The sequence below is a fragment of the Garra rufa genome, chromosome 12, assembly GCF_049309525.1.
Source record: "Garra rufa chromosome 12, GarRuf1.0, whole genome shotgun sequence".
Taxonomy (NCBI): Eukaryota; Metazoa; Chordata; class Actinopteri; order Cypriniformes; family Cyprinidae; genus Garra; species Garra rufa.
In genome coordinates this window covers 38,323,081-38,349,701 of record NC_133372.1, presented here as the reverse complement: position 1 = coordinate 38,349,701, position 26,621 = coordinate 38,323,081, and the positions used below count along the sequence as shown (strand labels likewise).

Sequence of the window (26,621 nt, the reverse complement as noted above, 5' to 3'; positions counted from 1 at the left end):
TTTTGGTTATTGTGCCAATGCACTGTTGTTTCCTGCTCTTTGCAGGTTGATTATTTTACTTGTGCGATAAGCAGATACTTCCCCACCAACTCAAACAGTACCTCTGTGTCATAATGAGTTGTTACGTAGTACCCCCTCCTTTCCCACGATCCAAAAGGAATTGTCTGTAGGAGTAAGACACAATCGCTCTTTGAGCTTCTCTACAAACACTTGTTCAGTTTGACGGCAAATCTGGTGGTTTAATCACTGATCTGGTATAAAAGGTCCTGAATGTTACCTGAACACTCGTTTCCTCTTTTGGCAGGATCTCTTGTCTTTGCATAAGTGATTCCGCCACATAAGCATGTATATACAGTTGAAGTCAAAAGTTTACACCTTGCAGAAACTGCAAAATGGTAATTATATTACCAAAATAGGAGGGATCATACAAATGCATGTTATTTTTTATTTAGTACTGACCTGAATAAGATTTCACATGAAATAAGTTTACATATAGTCCACAAAATAAAATAATTGAAATTGAATTTATAAAAATGACCCCGTTTAAAAGTTTACATACACTTGATTTTTAATACTGTGTTGTTACCTGAATGAGCTGTGTTTTTTATTTAGTGATAGTTGTTTATGAGTCCCTTGTTTGTCCTGAACAGTTAAACTGCCTGCTGTTCTTCAGAAAAATTCTTCAGGTCCCACAAATTCTTTGGTTTTTTTAGCATGTTTGTGTATTTTAACCCTTTCTAACAATGACTATGATTTTGAAATCCATCTTTTCTCACTGAGGACAACTGAGAGACTCATATGCAACTATTACAGAAGGTTTAAACTCTCACTGATGCTTCAGAAGGAAAAACGATGCATTAAGAGTCGGGGGGTGTAAACTTTTGAACAGAATGAAGGTGTGTACATTTTTCTTATTTTGCCTCTTAATTATTAAAGCTACAGAAAATACTTACATGTTTCCCAGAAGTTAAATTTACCCTGATGTTCAAATTCAAAAAGTTTTCACCCCCCAGGTCTTAATGCATTATGTTTTCTTCTGGAGCATCAGTAAGCATTTAAACCTTCTGTAATAGTTGTCCTCAGTTGTCCTCAGTGTGGAAAAAATGGATCTCAAAATCATACAGTCATTGTTGGAAAGAGTTCAAACACACAAAAATGCTGAAGGACCTGAAGGATTTTTCGTAAAGGACAAAATGCAGTTTAACTGCTTAGGACAAACAAAGGACTTATGAACAACTATTACCAAACAAACAAAAACAAAACAAAACAAAACAAAAACACTGCTGTGGATCATTCAGGTAACAAAGTATTAAGAATCAAGTATGTAAACTTTTCAACAGGGTCATTTTTTATAAATTCAACTATTATGTTCTCTTATTCAGGTCATTACTAAAAAACAACAACATGCATTTTGTATGATCGCTTTATTTTTGTCAAATAATTAACATTTTGCAAATTCTGCAAGCTTTATGTAAACTTTTGACCTCAACTGTATATCTTAAGATTTCTTTCTTTAGATAAAGGTGTTCAGCTCAGGAAAAACAAGTCTGTACTAATTTGAGAAGAGCTGAGAAATATTATAAAATATTGGGTTGCAACAAATCTGAAGTTCTAACAGCAATAGTTAACATTTTGTGTGTATATTAGGGTGTGTGTGTGTTTTTTCATTCTGAATATCCTGAATTTTCTGTCGCCAGATACCTACTATTGTTTTCATTAGATTTCAAAGGAATAATACATGAAAGGTTTCTTTCTATTTTGATTATGCAAACAGTTCAGTTTGGAAAGATTGTTTTTCTTACACATTTCCTTAAACACTGTTCAAGAAAAACATTTTTTAATCTTCAGAGATTCACTATCATGCACTGCATTTTATATTTATTTCTATGCACATTTCATTTATTTTGACATGCATTTGTAACATGTATATTTGGAGCAATAGCCAACAATATATTGCATGGGTCAAAATTATCTATTTTCTTAATGCCAAAAATTATTAGGATATTAAGTAAAGATCATGTTCCATGAAAATATTTTGTAAATTTCCTACCATAAATATATCAAAACATTATTTTTGATTAGTAATATGCATTGCTAAGAACTTAATTTGGACAACTTTAAAGGCGATTTTCTCAGTGTTTTTTGCACTCTCAGATTTTCAAATAGCTGTATGTCAGTCAAATAATAGTCCTACCCTAACAAATCATGCATCATTGGAACGCTTATTTATTCAGCTTTCAGATCTCAATTTCTGAAAAATTTACTCTTATGACTGGTTTTGTGGTCCAGGGTAACAATTTGTTCTGTATGTTGTTCTATTATTCTATTTTATGAAAAGAAACAGCCCAATTAAAGCTTAATAGTGGCTTTGTGAACACTGATGGAGTTTTGCACTTGTTTGTGAAAAAACTAAAATATTAGCCTCCAGAAACACTGACTACATTTCTCCAAACACAAAAGTGTACTATGGCTAGTGTTATCAAAGAATACTTTGACTTAGTCTTTCAAGATTGATTCTCTTTATGTGTGGTTCTGCACGATCTTTTACACATCTTTTTTTTTCTTTTTCTTTTTTTTGCTGTATATGTCGTCATTCCAGATTGAGCCAATCACCGTTCACATTCCCAGCCCACCTCGCTCCTGAAGTTGTTGCGTCAGACATATTAACCCGGCGTCTAACCCGGACAGCATCTCAGACAAACCTGGTCGAGCAGATAACTTTAGTTTGTAAAATAGACCAGATAAGAAAACGGAAGAGAAGAGAAGAGTAAACTTATTTAAGAAGGAGGGAGCTGTCAAAAGAAGTTCGTGAGAGGCATCTGAAAGCATTTACTCGGTTTTCCTTTTAAGCTACACCAGGCGAAGCTGTATTTATTTATTTAGCGTGTTTTTATTCTTAAATTTACTTAAAAGTTGAATTCTGAGGAAAACCGAGACAAGGCGAAGTTTTAACGAAGAACCAACGTACGTCGAGACGTCATCGAACATTTGACAAGTCGCGATGGAGGACGGAAAGGTAAGGCAAAAAAACTATTTTTTTCTTTTGTCAGAATGCAAAAATAAACAAACACAACCGAACCTTAATTTAACATTATGTTGAAAATCTTACTAGTCTGTAATGGTGTTTTTGTGTAGTTAAACAGCGTAGTTTAAACGTTTTCTAAATGTCACTCAGTTATTAGCCGCATAGCCTCTTGAGCCTTCATCTCGACCTCCAAAAGGTTGACAAACTAGTTAAGTGACAAAAAGCCAAAATAAACCCGTACCACATGATAAGAGCTGTCACATGGCAACAAAGCTGTGATGAACACAACATTGTGTTACACTTTCCAAAAAAATAGTAGGTGTTGAGCGTTAGAAAACATTAGTCAGTCAATGCTCGTTTGTTTAAAGAGAAAGGCTGTGCTCAAAAAACCTATCAAGCTGCCTTCATAGACAGCATTTTTGGCCATCATGAGCGGGTTTTCTGGCGACGTCTTTATAGCACAATGTGCTGCCTGTGTAGGCAGCATCCTTAGGGTATCGTGGTGGCCCCTGTGATACCCTAAAGTGCTCTCTTTGTAGGTAGCACAGTGTGTTTGAGACGCAGCCAGAGAATCGTGGTGTACGTGCACACTTTAATCCATTAGTGGCCAGCTCTTTTCTTTTCCTCTTTTCTTCAGATTGAAGTACTTTGTTGGCATTTTTGTGTTTACATACAGTGTTGGCATTTATTACAATATCAATATTATTACACAACGCAACGTATTTATTATATATATATATATATATATACTATTCTTCATATAAAAATGTGACCCTGGACCACAAAACCCATCATAATGGTCTTTGTTTTAATTGAGATTTATACTTAATCTAAAATCTGAATAAATAGCTTTCCATTGATTTATGGTTTGTTAGGCTAGAACAATATTTGATCAATATCTGGAATCTGAGGGTACAAAATAATCTAAATATTGAGGAAATCACCTTTAAAGTTGTCCAAATGAAGTCCTTAGCAATGCATGTTACTAATCAAAAATTAAGTTTTCATATATTTATGGCAGAAAATTTACAAAATATCTTAATGGAACCTGATGTTCACTTGATATCCTAATGATTTTTAGCATAAAGGAAACAAATTATCATTTTGACCTATGCAATGTATTGTCTGTTGCTACAAATACACCCGTGCTACTTATAACTGATTTTGTGATCCAGGGTCACATATTTGTTTTCTTATATTATCATAATGATTAGAATTATGGTGGTGTTTTCATCACAATAATGTGGTTTTTATATTTAATTGGATTGTGTGTGTGTGTGTATAAGTACATGCATTGTGCATATGCATCTTGACTTTTGGGCTCCATCCAAACCTAGTGACTAATACTGCTAGAGCTAGAGATTCATACGTGACTAGTAGGCTGTTGTAAATGGCTAACCTAACCACAGCAGCATGCTGATCACCCATGATAGATCAAGTGTCTTTGAGATTTCCTGAGCTTAGCGACTTTACTTGATCTTGTGCGTCTTTTATCAGACCATAAAAACACAATTCAGTGGTTTTGTGCTAAATGTAGTGTGGCTGATGAAGTATTAAAAAATAAATTCAGCTGTGTGTTATGCAATTGCTGCCTTTATTCTAGTGTTTGTTTGACGTGCTGGGAACGATGGAGATGTCCCTAGGGAGAGAAAAGAGCTACAGCTGGTTTCAAGCTAGGGGACGCTTAACATAACCCTGCTAGTGAGGTCGTGTTCTTGACCCGTTCCCAGCACACTGCCTAGTGCTGTGCCTGGGCTCTCCATTCAACGTGCACAATTGTGTACCTCTCTGGCTATGTTTACATTAATCCAGATACATTTGAAAACGGAGTTTTCATTTTAAAACGCTCTCCGTCCACACTAGCGTTTCCAAGCGTTTTGCAAAAGTTTCTCATCCACACTGAAACGTAGGAAAACATCAAATTGGCCTTACTGCGCATGTGTAAAGCCTCCAAAATTATACAGACGTAATATGTTTTCACGCAATTCTTCTGGCGGGATAATTTACGGAAATACCTCATCATCCACTAATGCGTCTATATCGCGCTCATTCATATTTTATCTGATAATCAGTTGTCGTCATGTTTTGCCTCACAGCAACTGTGAGTAAATTTTCTGTCATCATTTTAGGACTGTAATTTGAAGAGTGTACAAGGTAAATCTCTTTAGCAACAGTGTGACAGTGAATAGCACAGTCACAATTACTGGTGTAAACATCTATTGGTACAATATGCGTCACATGACTATAAATATGCGTCATCATTTTCAAAAGCCTCCGTTTTCACAGTCCACACTACAACGGGAAAACGGCGTTTTAAAATTTATTCACTTTGGCCGGAGTTTTTAGAAATAATCGTTTTCTGTGATTAAAAACTGGGTTTTCGTGTAAATGAGAGGCCAAACCGCAGGGAAATATCTGCGTCTTCCCTTCGTGTAAACGGGGCCTATGCCAGAGAAACATGTACACGCATTGTTGGTTGTTAAGACACAACCTCGTGCTTAGTCTTTTCATACCAAACCGGATTGATATTAAACATCTTGTTTAAACAATGTATGCTTGACAGAAAGGATTTAGATATTATGACTGACCATAAAGCATGCTGAGACATTTAAAGTACATTTATCACTGTGTATTGTATGAATAGACAGCAGTGCCACACCTGTCACTCACCTGTCAGGTTTTAGTATTTGCGTAGGAGGACAAGATTGTCTTCTCTCATTCTTTTCTCATCCTTTTTCTCCTTGTGTCTATTTCTGAATCATTTTTGTTTTTATAAAGGTACTGCATAAGGAAATTTCATATAGACTTTTCAGGCACAGTGTCATATCTAAAGGTCTACAATGAATTCTAGTGAACTTCAGATAACCAAGCAAATATTTAATGAGTATTTCCAGGTAGAGATGGAAAGATAAAATAAAAAACTGAGCACTTATGAATTTATTTTATTTTTTTAACTGGCCCTTCCACCAGTCACTGAACCACATGCTCAAGATTGTGTGATATTACTGGCTGCGAAGGATAAAACCACCAGATAAAGGCATCTGAGTTAGACATTCATTTGAGCCATCATATACTGTAACTGTATAGAAAGGCAGTGTTTTGAGGTCTAATCACTTCAAACTGTTAAAAAATTACATCTGAGCACCGGGACGGATGCAATATCATGTAATTGGGGGCAGGTGTACAGTTGACCCGTACTATATCAAACAGAACTAACAAGCTTTTAGCGGAAATCTCGATTTGCGAAGAGACATTTGAAGCATTTGATTAAGGATTAAACCTAAAGCAAACTGTCAGAAGACTTAATTCGATTGGTTTTCTTTTCGTATTCGTTCATGCACGACTGCGTCTCTTGTATGTACTTCCCTGTTAATGTCATTTTAGCCTAATGGGCACTAATAACAGGATTTCTAAGCAGAATCGGATTATGGAAAGATAGATTCCCAGTGAGGTAATTTATTTCCTTGAAAAATGAAGGGGCGGATCGCTGCTGAGCTGTAATTGTTAAAGCCAGAGGTTTGAAAAAGAGGGCAGAGTTTTTACTTGAGGTCATTTACTGTAGGTTACATAATATTGTTTGTAAATCCTTGTGGGGACCTGTTTCCAGTGAAGGATAGCTTCGTTAGCATTAAAAATATAGAAATGTATGTGTTGCAGTGTGTAAAGGCAATTCGGTGTAGTTGTGAGTGGCTTGTGTTAAACTAAGATATTAGTGGAGTGTCTACCAGACTTTACAGAAGTAGAAGCTGGCAGATAGATGCTGCTTGAGAAAGAGGACGTGCCAGTCGGAGCATCACCTCTGAGAGAGCGAGAGAGGCAGAAAGAGAGGGATCTTTGTCTTTGTTGTAGAGTAAGTTCTACTCCTTGAGTACAAAGCCAACAGCTTTTCTTTCTCATCTTGCAGGCCTGTATTCATCATTCATTGGCTCCAAACATGTGACCCTAGACCTCAAAATCAGTCTTAAGTAGCATGGGTATATTTCATTGTATGGGTCAAAATTATAGATTTTTCTTTTATGCCAAAATTCATTAGGATATTAAGTAAAAATCATGTTCCATGAAGATATTTTGTAAATTGCATACCATAAGTGTCTGAAAACTTAATTTTTAATTAGTATTTAGTAATATGCCTTGCTAAGAACTTCATTTAGACAACTTTTAAAATGCCATTGAATTAGATAATGGAATGAGAAACCCATCTAGTGGCATCTAAATGCTGCATTTCTCAATTTTAACCTGCCTCTTTACCAAGTAAAGTGTTTCTTGGTGTTTTTTATTTTTCTGATTGTAATACCTTTTATAGTGTTTTAGTACGATGTTTCTGTAGATTGTTGTTGGTTATGGACTGCTGAACTCCTTGTCTGTGCAACAAATTTAACTTTGGGTACTAATAAAGATACCTTGACCTTGAAGTAGGTTCCAGGTGATTTTTAGTGAAAAGTCCATTCACCTTTAAGAACGTGTCCTAATGCTTAAAACAGCATATTTACCATTTCATTGTTTACATTTATTTTTCTTTCTATAGGTAAGGGATAATGTTCACACAGAATAGTCCCCGATCGAGACTTGATCATCACCCCAAAGTTTTTTTTTAGTTTTTTTTAGCGATATCAACCGACTGGATGCACATACATACACAGCTACTTCAAACATAAGTAAATCATTAGACACAAAATATTGATTTGAGTTGAAATGTTTTATTTGTTCAGTTCTTTTAACCCAGATGAATGAACAAGTTCGAACTAGACAGACAAAGGGTGTGTTACACATAATCATTAATTAACCATTAAATAAATAAAGGAATAAATGAGTGAATTGATTGAAAAGTCAGTAAGAACAAGCACAGGCAATGATTAGACCAGTTTGAAATTATAATATTGAAGTGATATAAATAATTAGCGTGTTTTGAAGTTGTAATTGGTATTGCTTTGCCCTAAATGGGCCTGTTTCTTGTAAATAATTGGAAGAACAAACAAAGCTTGTCAAAAGGTGGAATCAAATAAGTAATATTCTCACTGGCTATCCACCTTTTACTTTAACGTGGAAGTAAGTCAATGGGTGAGACTGTCGGTTCATTATCCGCTATAGGGAAATAGCGAGAAGAATAACAACTTGCCGTAAACAGTAAACCTGTGTGCACTACAAAGCAGTGTGTTCATAATTAAGATAAAACATCAAAATAATATGGTAGAAACACCGATTTGCAATATCAAATAGCAAAATGAGCTGTTTTGTACAGCTAAAAATAGCTGGACGCAGATGAGACCAGAAGCCAGAATTTGCAAATGGCTGTGCCCACTTTTACGGAAAGAAAAAGGTGGATAAATGCATTTCTGATGAAATCCTGCGCTGTGCCCTGTTCTGTGTGCTTTCTAAGAACAGGTGTGTTTAATGTCGTTCTTGTTATAGGACATTGTGTTCTCTGCACTCTAAAACTCCTGGGTTGTTGTAACCCAACCGTTGAGTTAGTCCATATATGACACAAAGTTGAGTTCAACTGTTTCAATTAAATATTTAACCCAAAAGTTGGGTTAATGCATATTTAACACAAAGTTAAGTTGAAACAACCCAGCATTTTTTAAAAAGTACCTGTAATGGTAGATGTGTTGGCTTTAATTTATGGTACTTTTTATTTTATTAATATTCATTGAAGTACAATTCTTTTAAAGGTTGATTACCACTGAGCAAAACATGCTATAAGATACATGTTTTGTTTGTTTAACTAAGGATGCAGATGCTCTCACCATTGGTTTTAAGGTCAATGAGGCTGTAAAGTAAGACAACTTCCAGTAACATTGCAGTTGTTAAGTTGGTAATTTTTAGTTTAATTGTAATTGCACCTAGTTTATGATGTGTATTGATCCTGGGTGACAGGATACAGATGCATACAACCACATAGACACATTTTTTGGTAAAGGACAATATAAAAAAAATATATATATATATATATATATATATATATATATATATAATTTATTTATTTATTTATTTATTTTACATCAGAAATAGTAAAAAAAATCCAAGGCTTTCAATGTGTTAAGCAATGTGAAGATCAGCTTAAGTTAGTTATGTAACTCAGGGGCCCAAATAATAATAAAAAAGGCCTGTGTGCTTTGCTTTGCGATGAATAGTAGGTTTATTTGCATGCTAGTTTGGTTGCTACAACAGAGCTGGCGTCCAATTGCCCAGTGAGGGAATTTGTGTTTGCATTTTTCTACAGGAAGTCACCAACTTATTTTGCCCCTACTGTTTATGTAATGATGACATTTATAAAAGTCCTTTTTATTCTTATTGTCAAACAGTGGAAAGAAGTCCTAAATGTCATACGCTTACACTCAAGTCAACTGTCACTGTGTGCTATCAGCAGAAGGGTGTGACTGTTTATGGTGTGAACGGTGTGAAGTCAGGATGACAAAGCTAAAAAGTTTCATAAAAATTTGATACCTAAATCTTTCATGTAAACTGTACAACATTGTCCAAGCCTAACTGCCACAAGGAGAGTTAGGCCAGGCCAACTTTATATATCTGTTCAATCTGTATTTATGTAGTTACAGGTATGCAGTGTGTAACTAGGCATGTCTGCGTAGTAATATAGGGTAAAGGCAGGAATCTCAAGAGGAATGTTTCATTGCCAAACCTACACCCTCCCCTCGAGTAAGACGCAAGTCAAATCTTCCATATTTAGAGGTTTCATCTTTCTTAAAGAGACATAGGCCGTCTCCACGCGTCTGTTCCGAGTTGTGTTCGCTTTCAGAACTAATGTTTCAGCAGCAGGAAGGATGTAGTTAACTTCTGAGGGAAGTTGGCTATGCCGAGGCTACTGTTTATTGCTTTTTTAATTCTCCAGGCTTGGTTAACATGTTCTTGTGTGCGATTTTGAATAGTGAATGAATATTTAACAACCTCCCGGAGGTTTTGTGTTTGTGTGTATTTGGCTTCCTATTTCAGGGCTGGTTAAACAGCATAGTTGTGAACTCCGTGAACTGCAGCTTCTGTACTCTAACATGAAGTGAAGGTGTGTCCACTTCCCGCCCCCTTCTTGTACAGAAGAGTATACGCATGTGTGTGCAAATGAAAGGAGTGTACATGTCCAAAACTGGTATCTTTGTCATCGCTGACTGTCTGTTTACAAAGGAGGAATGCAAGCTCTGAAAAATGTTTAAAATGGAGATCTGTTTACATTCTCATCTGGCATGCTACATGCTAGCTCCAGTAACAGATTAAAACATTTAACGCTCCTTTTAGACTTGTTTTTGCTTTTAGAGTGAATCAACAAATACAATATTGACGCAACTCTGAAGTAATTCTTTTGTAGGTTAATTTCAGTTGAAGCGGTTTCATTCGAGTTTGAGTAAACTTTACTTTAAGGAGTGTTCGAGGCTCTGTATGACTTGATACGTATCAGTGATGCAACTACAGTATTTGGGCTTAAGTTCGTCATCATATATTCATATTTGAAAAGCTGTTAAAGGCTTGACGTATGAGTCAAGTGGCTTTTTAAACAACAAGCTTTATAGCTGCGAATGGGTAACCATGTGAAAGAAAATGTGAAAAGCAAACCCATTCTTTATAAGGGCTGATTAAACCACTAGAAATTCTTCCCTAAGTCGTCCAGTGGATTTGCATCATAGTCTTTCGCAAGTTCAGGTTCAGTCATTGTAGTTCACAGGAACAGTTTGTTTCAGGTCAAGAGGCACAGCCTCACTCTGATGTCATTTCACCCCAAACTTGAGTAGATTATTTTGAAATAAATATAGTAAAAGAGTGAATCATGTGAAGCCTCTCATTTCCCAGTCACATTTTGCCTCTAGAAACGCCTGAAAAATACAAGGTAATTATATTTTTAATGAGAAAATTAAGACTTTTTGCACTGTGACATTTATTTTCATGACAGTTAATTCTCCTCAGTTTTCATAGTAATTAGATAATGTGCTTAATTTTATGGAAATAATTACAAATAATGTTTTAATTCTTATTTAATTATTATTTTATTATAAAATATGATTCACTTAGGATTGATGTGGCATTGCATTACTGCAATATTATGAGCTTTCAGTTCCCTTTCACCTTCAAGGCTTCCTGTGTTGCAGACAGATTTCGTCACATTTTGTCCAGTCATTTTCAAACCAGCCAGTCTGAAAATAAATTAACTTCATCCTTTTTTTTTTCTTAGGAATGAGGAAAGTGATTTATTCTCTGAGCACTTCCCTGAGCATTATTGAAACATATCTTCCAACCCTGCGCAAAAATAAACAAAACGTGTCGCGAGGTCATCCGTGCGAATGAATACTTCTATTGTTTTGAAAGAGAAGGAAATGCTGGTCATTTTGTGCAGCACTAATCTTAAATATCCCACCAGGAAGGAGAGTGATGCTGGATATTTGAACAATAGAATTATTTTGGAAATACTGGAGAAGAATTCTAAATGCATTTAAGTTAAGTTTCTTTTTTAACCTTTCAGACAAAAGACTTTTCAAAAAACTTTTAGATTTTTGTCATCTTAATTGTAATCTGAAATCAGGGTTCGTACAAAGTGCTTAAAAGTGCTTTTGACTTGAAAGTAAATTTGACTTTTGGAAATTTAAGGCCTGGAAAACCCTTGAAAAATAACACTATTTCTGAAGAGGTACTTGAAAAGTGTTTGAATTATTGAAAGACAAAATACTTTTTTCACTTATTTCAGTTAATAAAACTAGTAAAACAAAAAACTAGCAAGCTTAGCCAGTAGTAGTACTGACAGGGTCGTGCAAACATGGCTGAAGATGCGAAAAGTGGAACAGATGAGCTAAATCAATTGAGTGAGTCATTTACACTGGAACCACACAAATTGATTTCAAACTTGTGAGTTCGATCATTCATTTCAAGCGATTCACTAGCAAAAAAACAGATCTAATTAAAAAAAGAGCCAATTATTTTTGAATTTCAACATTGTAACTATTTTAAAAAGCACGTAGTGATGGGTGAAACTTTTTTTTGAAACTGAATCGTTTAAACCATTGTGTAGCAAAATGATTCACTGTTTCAAAGTGCTCTAATCGGATCACGTATCGCAAATCATTTGATTTAGATTGGGACTTTGGAGCGGGTTGACAAATCATTTGATTGAGATTGGAACACTGTAGGGTTGGACGATGTTGACCAATTTGGCATCGTACGATGTCTAATGTGAAACATCGCGATGGACGATGGCATCGTTGGCTGGGTGAGGGATGGTTGTTGTTAAATAATTAATTAATAACGAATTAATTAATTGTAGCCTACCGTTCCCACCAGTGCTTAATTTGAACCGAATCCTGTTCTGGAAAATGTCAGATTTTCGTTTTTTGCGTTCCGGTATTTGTTTTTAAAGATCCGGCATTAACAAGTGCATTAGATCGTGACAGTGAGTGCGTGCATACGAGACAGAGCAAGCGCGGGTTTATGTAGATGTATTTGGAGGATGCTGGTCTTTAAATATTTTCGACCAGTCAGCTTTTTTAAGTTCAAAATCGCTCTCATTGATTGCTTACTGCTTAACCCACTCTCTCAAAACGCATTTAATGAGCAGCGGAATGTTTAGAGAGAAAGTGTAATATCAGAAATAATACCACATCAAGCGAAATATTATTATGTATTAACATTATAAACACTATAAACAGCAATAAGTTAGTTACCCTGACTCCAAAACGAATCATTTAAATGTAACGGTATTCAGAACAGAACAGGAATGAAACAAAATATATAAAGTTAAGAAACCAAAACAAAGCGAAACTAAAAATACCAGGCATTGGGCTCACGTACCTCTTTATTTCTTCACAAATCCAAGTGTTTCCATATTCCCCCCATGTATTTGAATAATAAACTGTTATTTGCTTTGATTGTACGTTCGTATTTCGATGGAGAAAAAATATTTTCTTGTTTTTTGTTCCAAGCTTGGTTCGTTATGGTAAAACCATGAAAAAGGCATATTTGGCGTAGTTTATTTAATCTAATTTAATAAATTATTTAGATTTTTTTTTTCTGCTGTTTTTGTATGCCTCATTTATTATTGTAAACGAACTAGTTGTGTAACTCGTTTGGAGTTCACTGTAATTTGTATTGTGATCGCTAACAACTTCCTTGTTATTATTTCCTCATAATAATAATAATAATAATAATAAAATAAGCAAAGATGCAGAAATTGAAAGCATGCATTTCATCTGGCTATATAGTGTGATTAAGTGCGTGTTTTTCGCGAGCGGGTTGCTGCTGCGGCGGGGCGGAGGATCGCGATGCCATCGGAACACCCTAGAACACTGCATATCGAACAAATCATTTAATTCAGATCGGGTTCATAAATCTTTTGCTTCACATTGGAACATTGGAGCACATATTGCGAATCATTTGATTCAGATCAGAACTTCGGAGTGGGTTTGTGAATCATTTGATTCAATTTGGGACTTCTGATCGCATATTGCGAATCATTTGATTTAGATTCGAACTTTGCATATTGCAAATCATTTGATTCAGATCGGAACTTCAGAGCGGGTTCACAAATCATTTTATTCCGATCGAGACTTTGGTGCAGGATTGCGAATCATTTGATTCAGATCGGGATAAGAGTGATCAGAGTTTTCACTAATCTTTTTTTTTTTTTTTTCAGATTTTTTATTAAACAGTATAAAACATAAAACCATTAAGTCAGTACAGTTATAAAAAGAAAACAAAAATAAAGTATATGTAAGTAAGAAAATTAACCTTGGTTTTAATTTGAAAGAGAAGACATTGTTTGATAAGTGAGATCTCTGATTGAAGTCCTTGAAAATCAAAAAAAAGTAGTGCTTGAAAAGTTCTTCAAAGTCCTGGAACTTCAATTTATAGTATCTGTACGAACCCTGTGAAATGTTTTTCATTTTTGAGGAAGAACAGAATTAAAACAAGCTCTGCAACTATGACACTTCAGCAGAATGTCAAACAATAGGTCACCACACCTCTGAGAATAGTTCTGTTTATTACTGTCAGGTCTGGCCAATCTGCGCTTATGTCCTGCGGGTAATAGAGCTCTGCTGGACAATTCAAAACAATTCACTGTGTAGCAGAAAATGACTCGCTCTATTTTATTCTTCCCTCAACAGCAATTGACCTTTCCGCTGATGCTGGCCGTCGGGACGGCTGTAATCGGCTCGCTTCAGTTCGGCTACAATACGGGTGTCATCAATGCCCCTCAAAAGGTGAGTGTCGAGCACATACTCACACATACACAAACTCTGAGTGACAAACTCACTCCTATGACCCAGGTGTGTCCTTGGACTTTGACATTATCGAAACGCTGCCCCGTCAGTCAGTCATTATGTACTGCTGCAGCTGTTTCCAAATCCCTGTCTGTCATTGGACACACACATATGCGCACACACACATAAACATAACACAAATGCCTCCTGTTCAACTACAGAAGGACTGCAGAGCTACTCTATATATTTCTTCAGGGAGATTTCGCCTTTCATTTACATATTATGAAGCAAATTACATTTGTTAGATAATAAGTGACTAACTGCCTATAAAATATGCATTAAATATGCTCTCTGTTTTAGTACAGGGCGTAGGTCATCTCTCACACATAGCATAGCTTGTTCAGACATGCGTGTTGAACTAGGGGCCAGGCTTTGCTTATGTGAAAGGAGCTTTTCTGGCTTTTCTCACTATATACTCACACTTCCATTCCTGTCTAGACAAACCAGAGAAGAATTTGACGATCATCACCTGCCTTAAAGAAAAAATAATGATTTTCTATTTTAATATATTTAAAAAAAATGATAAATTCCTGTGATGCAAAGCTGAATTTTCAGCAACATTACTACAGTCTTCAATAGGTGTGTTTCCATTACAGATTTGCACAAAACTTTTGCAATATTTGAATAAATGTCGATAAAAAACTGTTGCGAAATGACAGTTTCCATTAACTGATGTTATGCAACAACAAAAAAAAAATCCTCTTCAGTTGTTCTTAAAATTTTGGAACCTGTGATACTTTTTTTCAGGATTTTTTCATAAATAAAAAGTAAAAAAAAATATGAATTACGTTTATTTCAAATTAAAATGTTTTGTAACAGTATACACTACTGCTCAAATGTAAAGATTTATATTGTTAAAAAAGATTTCTATTTTGAATAAATGCTTATCTTTAAAACTTTTTTATTCATCAAAGGATCCTGAAAAAAAGTGTCACAGGTTCCAAAAAATGTTAAACAGCACAGTTTCCAAAATTGGTAATAAATCACCATATTGATAATAAATAAGAATGATTTTAGGATCATGTAAACACTGGAGTAATGGCTTATGAAAATTTTGCACCACAAAAATAAATAATATTTGAAAGCATATTCAAATAGAAAACTGATATTTTAAATTGCAAAAATATTTGAAAATATTACATTTTTTTTCTGTATTTTTGTTTAAATAAATAGAGCCTTGATGAGCATAAGATACTTCTTTGAAGAACTTTAAAAACATACTAATCCTAAACTTTTGAACAGCAGTGTATATGTGTGTAACTATTACTGTACTGTACTATTTTATCATGTTTTAAAATATAATTCATTCCTGAGATGGAAAAGCTGAATTTCCATTAGCCATTACTTCAGTCTTCAGTGTCACCATGATACTTCAAAATTGATTTTAATTTACAGATTTATTGCTCAAGAAACATTTCTTATCACTGCTTAAAAGTTGTGCTACTTTATATTTATTATCAAAACTATATCAAATTTCAACTTTAAAAAAAAAAAAATTAACTAATATTTAATTGTGCTGATTTCTCCTATGTTTTTGTTTAGATTGCCATCTAACACTCACTGAAAGTTCATCTTTAAAATGCTAATAATTTAAAAACACCAATTTTTTTTGTTTTTGTTCATTTAGACAAACAGAGTATGGTTTTAACACTGGCCATTTATCTGCCTATTGTTATCAGCCAGGTTTTTACAATCATAGACAGTGTTTCAACTACTTAAATACCGCTAGACTGTGTACATATAGGCCTCTGGTGAAGAATAGTGGGTTTGCTTTCACTGTTTGCGTTTCTGATGGTTGTAACAAAAGTTTTAGCAAGTGAGATAGGGCTGTGCTGAAGCCTTAATAGGAGTAGTATGTGTGGGTGTGGGTCTGACGCAGACCCTCTCTATAAATAATCGCTTAGATAAGATTACTGCACTTTCAAGGGCTCACTGTCCACAGTCCTCCCTTGCTGAGACTGCACTCGCAAATCACCAAAACTATACTGTGTCATAATGCACTATCTAGCTTGAAACTCCTCTATGAATGGACTGTATTACCTGTGACCAGGTGAAACTTTGCTGCACTCTTCAGAGCAGGAGTTTCAGATAATTAATCGAAGATCTAATCAACACGGTCAAATGAAAACTGGACAGCTGTTTTCATTTACTTTGCCTAAACATAGTGTCTAAACACTATTGTGTTTTAGGAGGTTATTTGATAAGCAGTTTAGCCCCTCATATGTAGGCTTGTGTAACGGCTAATGTCGCGTCCTGTGTGCTTGTGTCTAGTAGTGATTCTATAAAAAAATACAACTTGTGTAACCGGTTTGTATAACGCTGGATGAAACCACGAAGCACATGACTTTAACCATGCACGATATTTATGTGATGCTAATGGACTGAAGGGCTTTCTGCATGCCTAAGGTGTCAGACAGCTGATGACAAGAAAAAAGAGACAGGAAGTAGTTGCAGACAACTGGCTTCTTGACCTTACAGAACCAACTTTAATTTTTCCACTTTATAATGTGGATTGAATCTTTTTAGGTGACATTCCTGTGATCGCTACAGCAGACAGTCTGTGTTTATCAACAAACACTTCACACGAGACCTTACAGAAACTTGACTCCCTCTGTGGGTCTCAGTTTACATCACAAAACCATGTTATCTAATACTGAACAAGACAGTGAGCCACCTGCTGGGGAGAATTGTTTATTACAGCGTAAATTTCCAACGCTCAGAGCAGATTGGTGATCTATTTTGTTAAAGTATTAGTCTTAGTGTAAAATAAACAAATAAAAAGTACTGAATAAAATTTACATTTTAAATTAGATTTAAAAATATTACATATTATGAATAAACTATTAATATTAAAAATGTATTTGTCTTAGTGTCAAATAAATACAAAATACTGCATAAAATTTAGATTTTAAATTACATTTAAAAATATTACATATTAAGAATATTAATAATGAACGATTTATTTGGCTTGGTGTTAAATAAATCAATAAAAGTGAAGCACACAATTGTATTTTTAAAATACATTTAAAAATAGTAAATGTTAAGAATAAAATTTTAAAATCTATTTTTTAATTTTGCATAATACTTTACATGTGATTAAAATGTTTGGATTTTTCTAATTTTGATCTTTTGCTGCAATATTTTTAAATTAATACGATTAATATTTTTATTATTTTATTTACTTTTTTTTTTAATTTTGTTGATTTTGTCATTTAAAGTTTTTTTTTTTTTTTTTTTTTTTTACACAAGTCCTGTAAAGTTTATAATTATTTTATGTCAAATTAAACTACACCTAAAGGAGGAATAAGCTTTGTTAATAAATTAATTAATAAATATTTTATTTTATGTCAGTTAATGTTTGTCTTTTTTCCAGAAACAATTTTGATGGTTTATTTTTAGTTTAATTTTTAGCTTTTATTCAATTTATGTCAAATTGAACTAAACTAAAAAAAGAAATAAGCTTTTTTAAATAAAGTTTATTTTATTTTATTTCAGTTAATGTTTGTCTTTTTTCAAGAAACAATTTTTTTCTGGTTTATATGTAGTTTTAATTTTATGTCAAATAAACTAAATTAAAATAAGAAATACGCTTTTTTTTAAAATAAAGTTTTTTTTTTTCAGTTAATGTTTTTTTAATGAACTTTTTTTATGGTTTATTTTTAGTTTCAATTTAAGTTTGTATTCATTTTATGTCAAATTACACTGAACGTAAAAAAGAAATAAGCTTTTTTTTAAATAAAGTTTTTATTTTATTTCAGTTATTGTTTGTCTTTTAAGGAACAATTTTTTTTTTATGGTTCATTTTTAGTTTCGATTTTAATTTTAATAATTTTATGTCAAATTAAAATGTTTTAAAAGGCTTATTTCTCATTTTAGTTTAATTTGATATAAAATGAATAAAAACTAACAATAAACCCTAAGAAATTGTCCTTGAAAAAAGACAAACATTAACTGAAATGAAATAAAAAACCTTATTTTAAAAAAGATTTCAAATTTTTTTAGTTTTTATTCAGTTGATATCAAATTAAACTAAACTAAAATGAGAAATAATTTTTATTTTAAATAGTTTTTTTATTTTAATTTTAGTTAATGTTTCTCACCAATTTTTAATGGTTTAAATTGTAGTAATTATAAAAACCCAAGTAATAAATGACTGTATTTGTGTTGCAGATCATTGAGGCCTTCGTCAATGAGACATGGAAAGATCGATATAATGAGAACATCGCTGGAACAACCATGACTACCTTGTGGTCTCTGTCTGTGGCCATCTTCTCTGTGGGCGGCATTATTGGATCCTTCTCCGTCGGGCTGTTTGTCAACCGCTTTGGAAGGTGAAATACATTTGTAACTGACATCGTCGATTGTAAATCGACATCCTTGTATACTATTCTGTCCTTAACGCTTGATTATAAAACTCTTTCTATTTTTCTCATCTCAGGAGGAACTCCATGCTCATGGCTAATGTCCTGGCTTTCATCGCTGCAGCACTGATGGGCTTCTCTAAGATGGCAGCATCCTATGAGATGCTCATTATTGGACGGTTTGTTGTTGGACTTTACTCTGGTCTGTCCACTGGTTTTGTCCCTATGTATGTGGGTGAAGTTGCCCCCACAGCCCTCAGAGGAGCCTTGGGCACCCTTCATCAGCTGGGCATCGTTGTTGGCATCCTCATGGCTCAGGTACATACATACTCAGAATGTTTTGTCAGTTTCAGTCACCATTTGGGTATTTTTCCATATTTATATGCCGTTTTGTGTATTTGTAGATCTTTGGTATGGAGGCTCTCATGGGTAATGCCACCATGTGGCCGTTCCTCCTTGGCTTCACCTTCATCCCAGCTCTGCTGCAGTGCTGTCTACTGCCCCTCTGCCCAGAGAGTCCTCGATTTCTCCTCATCATCCGCAATGAGGAAAACAAAGCTAAAACAGGTGAGCACAGCACCTAAACATACCCATTTGTCCAGCGCAGGAGTGTTTTCAACAGTGTAAACCAATGTTTTCATGTATGTTTAGTGCTTAAAAAGCTGCGCGGGACGACAGAAGTGAGTGCAGACATGCAGGAAATGAAGGAAGAGAGCAGACAGATGATGAGAGAGAAGAAAGTGACCATTCCTGAACTGTTCCGCTCCCCGCTCTACCGTCAACCAATCTTTATAGCCATCATGCTGCAGCTGTCCCAGCAGCTGTCTGGAATCAATGCTGTGAGTTCCTGCGTGTACATGTTTGCTAGTTAAACTAGCAAACTTTTTTTTATCGCTAACTCAAATCCTAATCCCAAGACTAGATCTAATTGGTGTTAATGTTGTTGTGTAGGTATTCTACTACTCTACAAAGATCTTTGAGAAGGCAGGTGTGCAGCAGCCTGTTTACGCCACTATCGGAGCAGGAGTCGTCAACACAGCTTTCACTGTCGTGTCGGTGAGTTTCACTGTGCAAACAGACATCAGCATGAACATAACAATATATAAATATTTACATAATTATAAAATAAATAAAGTATATATATATATATATATATATATATATATATATATACAGTTGCAATCAAAATTATTCAACCCCCTTGACCTGCAAGACATTTTGCTGCAGAGAACAAAATTTTGTGAAAACAATTCAACAAAGGCATCAGTACACTATTAGAGAAAGTTTATTCATACACATTTTAGTATTTTTGAGAATGTAAGTTGATGACTAATGAAAGAAAATTAAATTGGCTCTAAATGTTCATGTTCGAAATTATTCAACCCCCAAAAGTAAAATCTGGTGCAGAATCTTTTATTCTTTAAAACTAGCAATAAACACTGCTTGGAAGTGTTTAGAAGCTTCTGTCACCTCTCTACTGCAATCTTGGCCCATTCCTCGCCTGAAAAAGCTTTTAGACCACAGATAATATTTAGTTTCACATTGCTACTGCTTTCTTCAAATTCAACTAAATATTTTCAATGAGAAATAAATCTGGAGACTGAACAGGCCACTCAAGAACATTCTATGACTGATCCCTGAACCAAGCTTAAGTAGATTTGGATGTTTACTTTGGGATGACTGTCCTGCAGGAAAGACAATTGATTAATAGCTTCAGCCTTTGCACCAAAGGCATCACAATTCTTGCAAAAATGTCCTGATACTTCAAAGAATCCAGGATGTCCTTCATACAGTCATGTTTTCCACTTCCTGCTAAAGTAAAACAACCCCATAACAGGACTGATCCTCCTCAATGTTTGACGATGGAGATGGTGTTCTTCTGCTTACAAGTTTTGCCTTTTTTGCACCAGACATACCGCTGATCCATGGGTCCAAAAAGTTCCAGTTTGGTCACATTACTCCAAAAAACATTCTTCCAGAACTCCACAGGTCTATCCAGATCAATTTTAGGATGTTCAAGTCGGTCTTTTTGTTCTTCTTGGTCAAGAATGGTATTCGGCAAGATGCCACAACATGAAGGCCATATTTGTCTAGTGTTCATCTTGTGCTCTGCATTGAAATGTTTTTCCTCCTTTCGCTGGGTCATCTTGCAAGTATTTGGCTGTACATTGCAGGTTTTTCTCAGTTGCTCTGATCAAACATTTTATGATATTGTGTTTTTTGTTCAACACCCTCAAAGGTTTTCTGGTACAACACACTTTAAACTAAAGAATAATGCTGCCAGCTGTGTCTCTAGGAATTTTTAAATGTCTTGAAAATCTTCATACAGCCTTAGACTTTATAATATAATAAAACTATTTATTCGCTATAGCTTTTGTGAGAGCTCTGTTGACTTTAACATATTTGCTATTCAACTTCAGCACATGCATGTACTAACTGTATGTATGTGTAACAGCTCAAGCTCATTCTGTTTTTAAATAGTGTTTCTAAAGGCTTTATTGTGTTTTAAGACAATTTTGTTCCCCACCATAAAAATAACTGACTAAAAAACAGCAATGTTGGAACAGGGGTTGAATAATTTTGAACATGAACATTTAGAGCCAATTTAATTTTCTTTCATTAGTCATCAACTTACATTCTCAAAATTACTCATATGTATGAATAAACTTTCTCTAATAGTGTACTGATGCCTTTGTTGAATTGTTTTCACAAAATTTTGTTCTCTGCAGCAAAATGTCTTGCAGGTCAAGGGGGTTGAATAATTTTGATTGCAACTGTATGTATGTATGTATATATATATATATATATATATATATATATATATATATATATATATATATATGTATATGTGTGTGTGTGTGTGTGTGTGTGTGTGTGTGTGACCCTGGACCAAAAAAAAACAGTCTTAAGTAGCGCGGGTACATTTGTACCAATAGCCAAAAATACAGTGTATGTATGTCCAAAAGATAGATTTTTCTTTTATTCCAAAAATTACTAGGATATTGAGTAAAGATCATATTCCATGTATATATATCAAAATAGAAATGAATACTTTTATTTAACAAGGATGCTTTAAGTTGATTGAAAGTTATAATAAAGACATTTTATGTTACAAAAGCTTTCTATTTCAGATAAATGCTGTTTCTTTTTATTCATCAAATAACCCTGAAAAAAATAAACTCAGCTGTTTTTAACATAAAAATAAATGTTTTTAAGCAGCAAATCAGAATATTAAAATGATTTCTGAATGATCATGTGACCGGAGTAATGATGCTAAAAATTCAGCTTTGAAATCACAGGAATAAATTACATTTTAAAATATATTCAAATACAAAACAGTTATTTTGAATAGTAAAAACATTTTAAAATTTGACTGTTTACGCTGTACTTTAGGTGAGCAGAAGAGACTTAAAAAAAAATCTTATTGTTCAAAAACTTTTGACTGGTAGTGCATACTGTATATACAATATATGATACTTATTTTGCCTAATATTAATATGATTTGTTACTGTTACACAGCTGTTTGTGGTTGAGCGAGCGGGCCGCAGGTCTCTGCACCTTTTGGGACTACTGGGAATGGCTGGATCTGCTGTACTGATGACCATCGCTCTTGCCTTGCTGGTATGCAAATAATATATATTTACTCAAATGCCATGGTGTCAGTGTTTACACTTTTTAATCATTCGAACAGTCATTCTTGTCGTCCAAAGGTTTACAATATATTTAATCTGACAGCTTTATTGGCCTTCTCTCTAACAGGAAAAGTACGACTGGATGTCCTACATGAGCATCGTAGCAATCTTTGCATTCGTGGCTTTCTTTGAAATCGGACCGGGCCCCATCCCATGGTTCATTGTAGCAGAACTTTTCAGTCAAGGCCCAAGACCCTCTGCTTTTGCCGTTGCCGGATTCTCAAACTGGACAGCAAACTTCATCGTGGGCATGTGCTTCCAATATGTCGAGGTAAGAACCCAGTGAGAATGATGGCAAAGAAGTGGATATATTATATATTTGTGACCCTGGACCACAAAACATCATCTGAATAAGCGTTCCTTTTATGTATGTTTGTAAGGACAGAAAAATATTTGGCCAAGATACAACTCTTTGTAAATCTGGAATCTGAGGGTGAAAAAAAAAAAAAAAAATCTAAATATTAAAAAAAATTGCCTTAAATGTTGTCCAAGCAATGCATATTACTAATCAAAAATGAAGTTTTGATATATTTACGGTAGGAAATTTACAATATATCTTCTTGGAACATGATCTTCACTTAATATCCTAATGATTTTTGGCATAAAAGAAAAATCTATAATTTTGACCCATACAATGTATCTTGGCTTTTGCAAGAAGTATACCTGTGCTACTTAAGACTGTTTTTTTTTTTTTGTTGAAGCTGGTATAACGTTATCCTTTCCGTCTTTCTTGCGCTTTAACAGGAGCTCTGTGGGCCGTATGTGTTCATCATCTTCACCGTGTTTTTACTCTGCTTCTTCATCTTCACCTACTTCAAAGTCCCAGAAACCAAGGGCCGGACATTCGACGAAATCTCTGCCGGTTTCCGTCAGGCAGCATCAGGTGCTGAGAAGCACTCACCTGAGGAGCTCAACAGCCTAGGGGCGGACTCTCAACTTTAAGCCCCTCCTCTAACCCCGCCTCCCCTCATCTGGTCACTCTTTTGCACGCAACTACTGAGGAGGAAGGGGTCGACAGGCTGTCAATCAAACATTTCCCCCATTCCCACAGCTGCACTCACCTCTTAGTCTCCCTGAGATGGCTTCACACCTCAGATGCCTGGATGCAAAACACAGGGTTTTTGAAAGGCAGGGAGTAAGAGTAGTTATCATATTCCTTTTTTCATAAAGATGATTATTTTAAGACATGTTTGAGATGTCGTATTTTGCGTCGGAATCACCTTGGCTAGTTTTACTAGGTTTCATGTTGTTGTTTTTTTTATCTCTTAACTGTTACTTCTGCTGTGCTATGAGAGAGAAAAGAAAAATCGACGGAGGTCATCGGGTCACCCCTGACCGATCCGTTATGATGTTGATGTCAAATCCACAGGCCAAATGTACACAGACTGACAATAATACTGTACTTCACATTACTGTATCTTTAAAGGCTAGTAGCCTTGATAAACCGAAGTTAGTGTCAACATTAGCTTGCATATAAACAAAAAATATAAATAGGATTAAATGAAAGAAATATATATTGATAAAAAAAAGAAATATTGTTGCAATTTAAAATTGTGGTTTTCTATTTTAATATCCTTTAAAATAGAATTTATTTCTGTGATGCAAAGCTGAAGTTTCAGCATCATTACTAAGTCTAAAATGTCACATGATCCTTCAGAAATCATTTTAATATGCGGATTTATTGTCAATTTTGAAAAAAGTTTAAAGGCTTTATATATTTTCTGGAACCTGTAATACTTCTTTCAGAATTCTTTGATGAATAAAACATTAAAAAGAAGATCATTTTTTTAAAATAGAAATCTTTTGTAACAATTACTGTTTAAAATTTGGAGTCAGTAATTTTTTTCTTACAGCAAGGATGTGTTAAATTAATAAAAAGTGATAGTAAAGAGAGACTTATATTGTTAGAAAAGATTTATATATTTGAATAAATGCTGGTCTTTTTTTAACTTTGTATTAATCAAATAATTCTAAAAGTATTGCAGTTTCCAAAAAAATATATTAAACAGCACTGTTTCCAACATTAATAATAAATCAGCATATTAGAGTTATTTCTGCAGTAAAATTCAGCTTCATCACATAAATAAGTATATTTTACAGTATATTAAAATAGAAAACTTATTTTCAATTGCAATATTTCATATTACTGTCTTTTTATCAAATAAATGCAACTATGATGAGCGTAAGAGACTATACATATATTTATTTCATTTAATCCTATTATTTACATTTTATATAATAAATAATAATAATTATACAAAAAATCTTTTTTAAATCCTGAAAATAAACCATTTAACCAAAAGTGTGTTATATAAGCCCCAAAATGTGTAATCTACGTCATCCATTGAAACAATATGTCGTGTATTTTATGCTCCAACTCTTTTGCATAGCAAGCATTTTTTGTTATTTTAACACTTTACAGGGTATTTATCCCTGTATTCATATCAATGTTTCTTTGCTCTTGCTTTTCAAGATGCATCACATTTTTAAATGTATTTATATTTTGTAACAAATTAACTTGCTTTCTCTATGAACTGCGGATCGTTCCGATCACTCCAGGAGGAAACAAGCTGAACATTTCTGAAACAGTTTCTTTGTCACCTGTCAGCAAATATAACATCAACCCAACTTTATAAAGCACAATCAGTCTCTTTACTGAAAGTATTAGCGTCGGTGAATGTTGATCATTAAAATGCAAAAAGTGCAAATCCTCCCATATCTGACATTCATAATGTCCCACACCCCAGCAAAAGTTCAGTAGTTTGAAATGCATTTTGCACAGATTTGTCAAGTTGGGAAACACAGAGAGCGACCAAAATGCACTGAACAGCCTTCATCTTCATTTGACGGAAGAGCTGCGAAAACAGACCATTGACGATGCTGTAAGTCCAAACCATGTGTCTGTTGAGAACATCTGCTGTTCAGCTTGTTCCAACAGATATGTTTGGAAACACAGTATGCCTGGCTCCAATGTGCCTTGTCATTTTTATAGACCTCTAGTTTCCTTTTTTTCTTCTAGTATGTTCACCCTTGATAGTTTATCCATAAGTATTGTGATTTGTACGCACATCAAAGTCATCAAATGTGGTTTTTCACTTATGTAATCTGCTGTTAAACATTGTTCCTGTTTTCAGACACTCCAGATTAAATTCTAGTTTTGTTTTTTAGGTGGAAGCCTACATGATCAGCTATATTTATGACTTTTTAGACCTGTAAATGAGTTTTGAGTGGAGTTTGAGTGTGTGCATGTGATGTTTGGCCAGTTTGCCAGCAATACAACAGGTCAAATTAATTTCTGTTTGAACACCAGCATCCTGAATACAAATTCACCCGCACAGCATTCCATATGGGAGCATCTTGTGTGTGTGTGTGTTTGACGTTTTGTAAACATCAGAAAGACACGATTGTGTGTGTGTTTGTTTCAGATTATATGCATGTTCACGTGAACTCTGTATGAGTGTCCCACTGAAATCACTGATGTGTGTTGTGTGGAATAGTCAAAGAAACTATGTTATGTAAGCATTTTATAGCCTATGGAGATTTTGATGATTTCCCGCTGTAACTGTAAATAAAGAATGTAAAATAGCTGAATTTTCTGTGTAAGAAGACGTAGTTTTATAGCGTGATTTTAATAGCTGTACAATGTAATTTTCCTCTGTTTTTATAATATAGAATATATTTCTCTTTCTTTTCTTTTATGCACTCATGGTAGTAAATACTGTAAGAATTTGTAAACATCTTACTGTTTTTTTTGTTTACCATACTGTATTTATTAGATTACCTAATTTATTTAGATTTGCTTTCTGTTATGAAAATAAAATTGTTAGAAAAAAAAAATCAATGAGTTGGTGAATGAATTGAATTACAATGAGGAAAAAAATTATTTGATCCCCTGCTGATTTTCTATGTTTGCCTAGTGACACAGAAATGATCAGTCTATAATTTTAATGGTGTGTTTATTTGAACAGTGAGAGACTAAACAACAAAAAAATCCAGAAAACACATTTTTAAAAAAAGTTATAAACTGATTTGCGTTTTAATGAGTGAAATAAGTATTTGATCCCTTATCAATCAGCAAGATTTCTGGCTCCCAGGTGTCTTATACAGATATTGAGCTTCATCTTGTTACCTGTATAAAAGACACCTGTCCACAGAAGCAATCAATCAATCAAATTCCTTACTCTCCACCATGGCCAAGACCAAAGAGCTGTCCAACTATGTTAGGGACAAGATTGTAGACCTACACAAGGCTAGAATGGGCTACAAGACCATTGCCAAGCAGCTTGGGGAAAAG

At 34.3% G+C, this 26,621-nt stretch overlaps 1 protein-coding gene across 1 annotated transcript; it reads left to right on the top strand.

The window, feature by feature from the left end:
* Positions 1-2,685: 2,685 nt before the first annotated feature.
* On the top strand, positions 2,686-26,064 carry slc2a1b (solute carrier family 2 member 1b). Its single transcript, XM_073851168.1, has 10 exons — positions 2,686-3,016; positions 14,119-14,214; positions 18,445-18,605; positions 18,713-18,953; positions 19,040-19,202; positions 19,287-19,474; positions 19,587-19,691; positions 22,155-22,256; positions 22,395-22,598; positions 23,072-26,064. The coding sequence occupies exons 1-10, from the start codon at positions 3,002-3,004 to the stop codon at positions 23,267-23,269; spliced, it is 1,473 nt and encodes a 490-aa protein (XP_073707269.1). The 5' UTR covers positions 2,686-3,001; the 3' UTR covers positions 23,270-26,064.
* Positions 26,065-26,621: the final 557 nt, after the last annotated feature.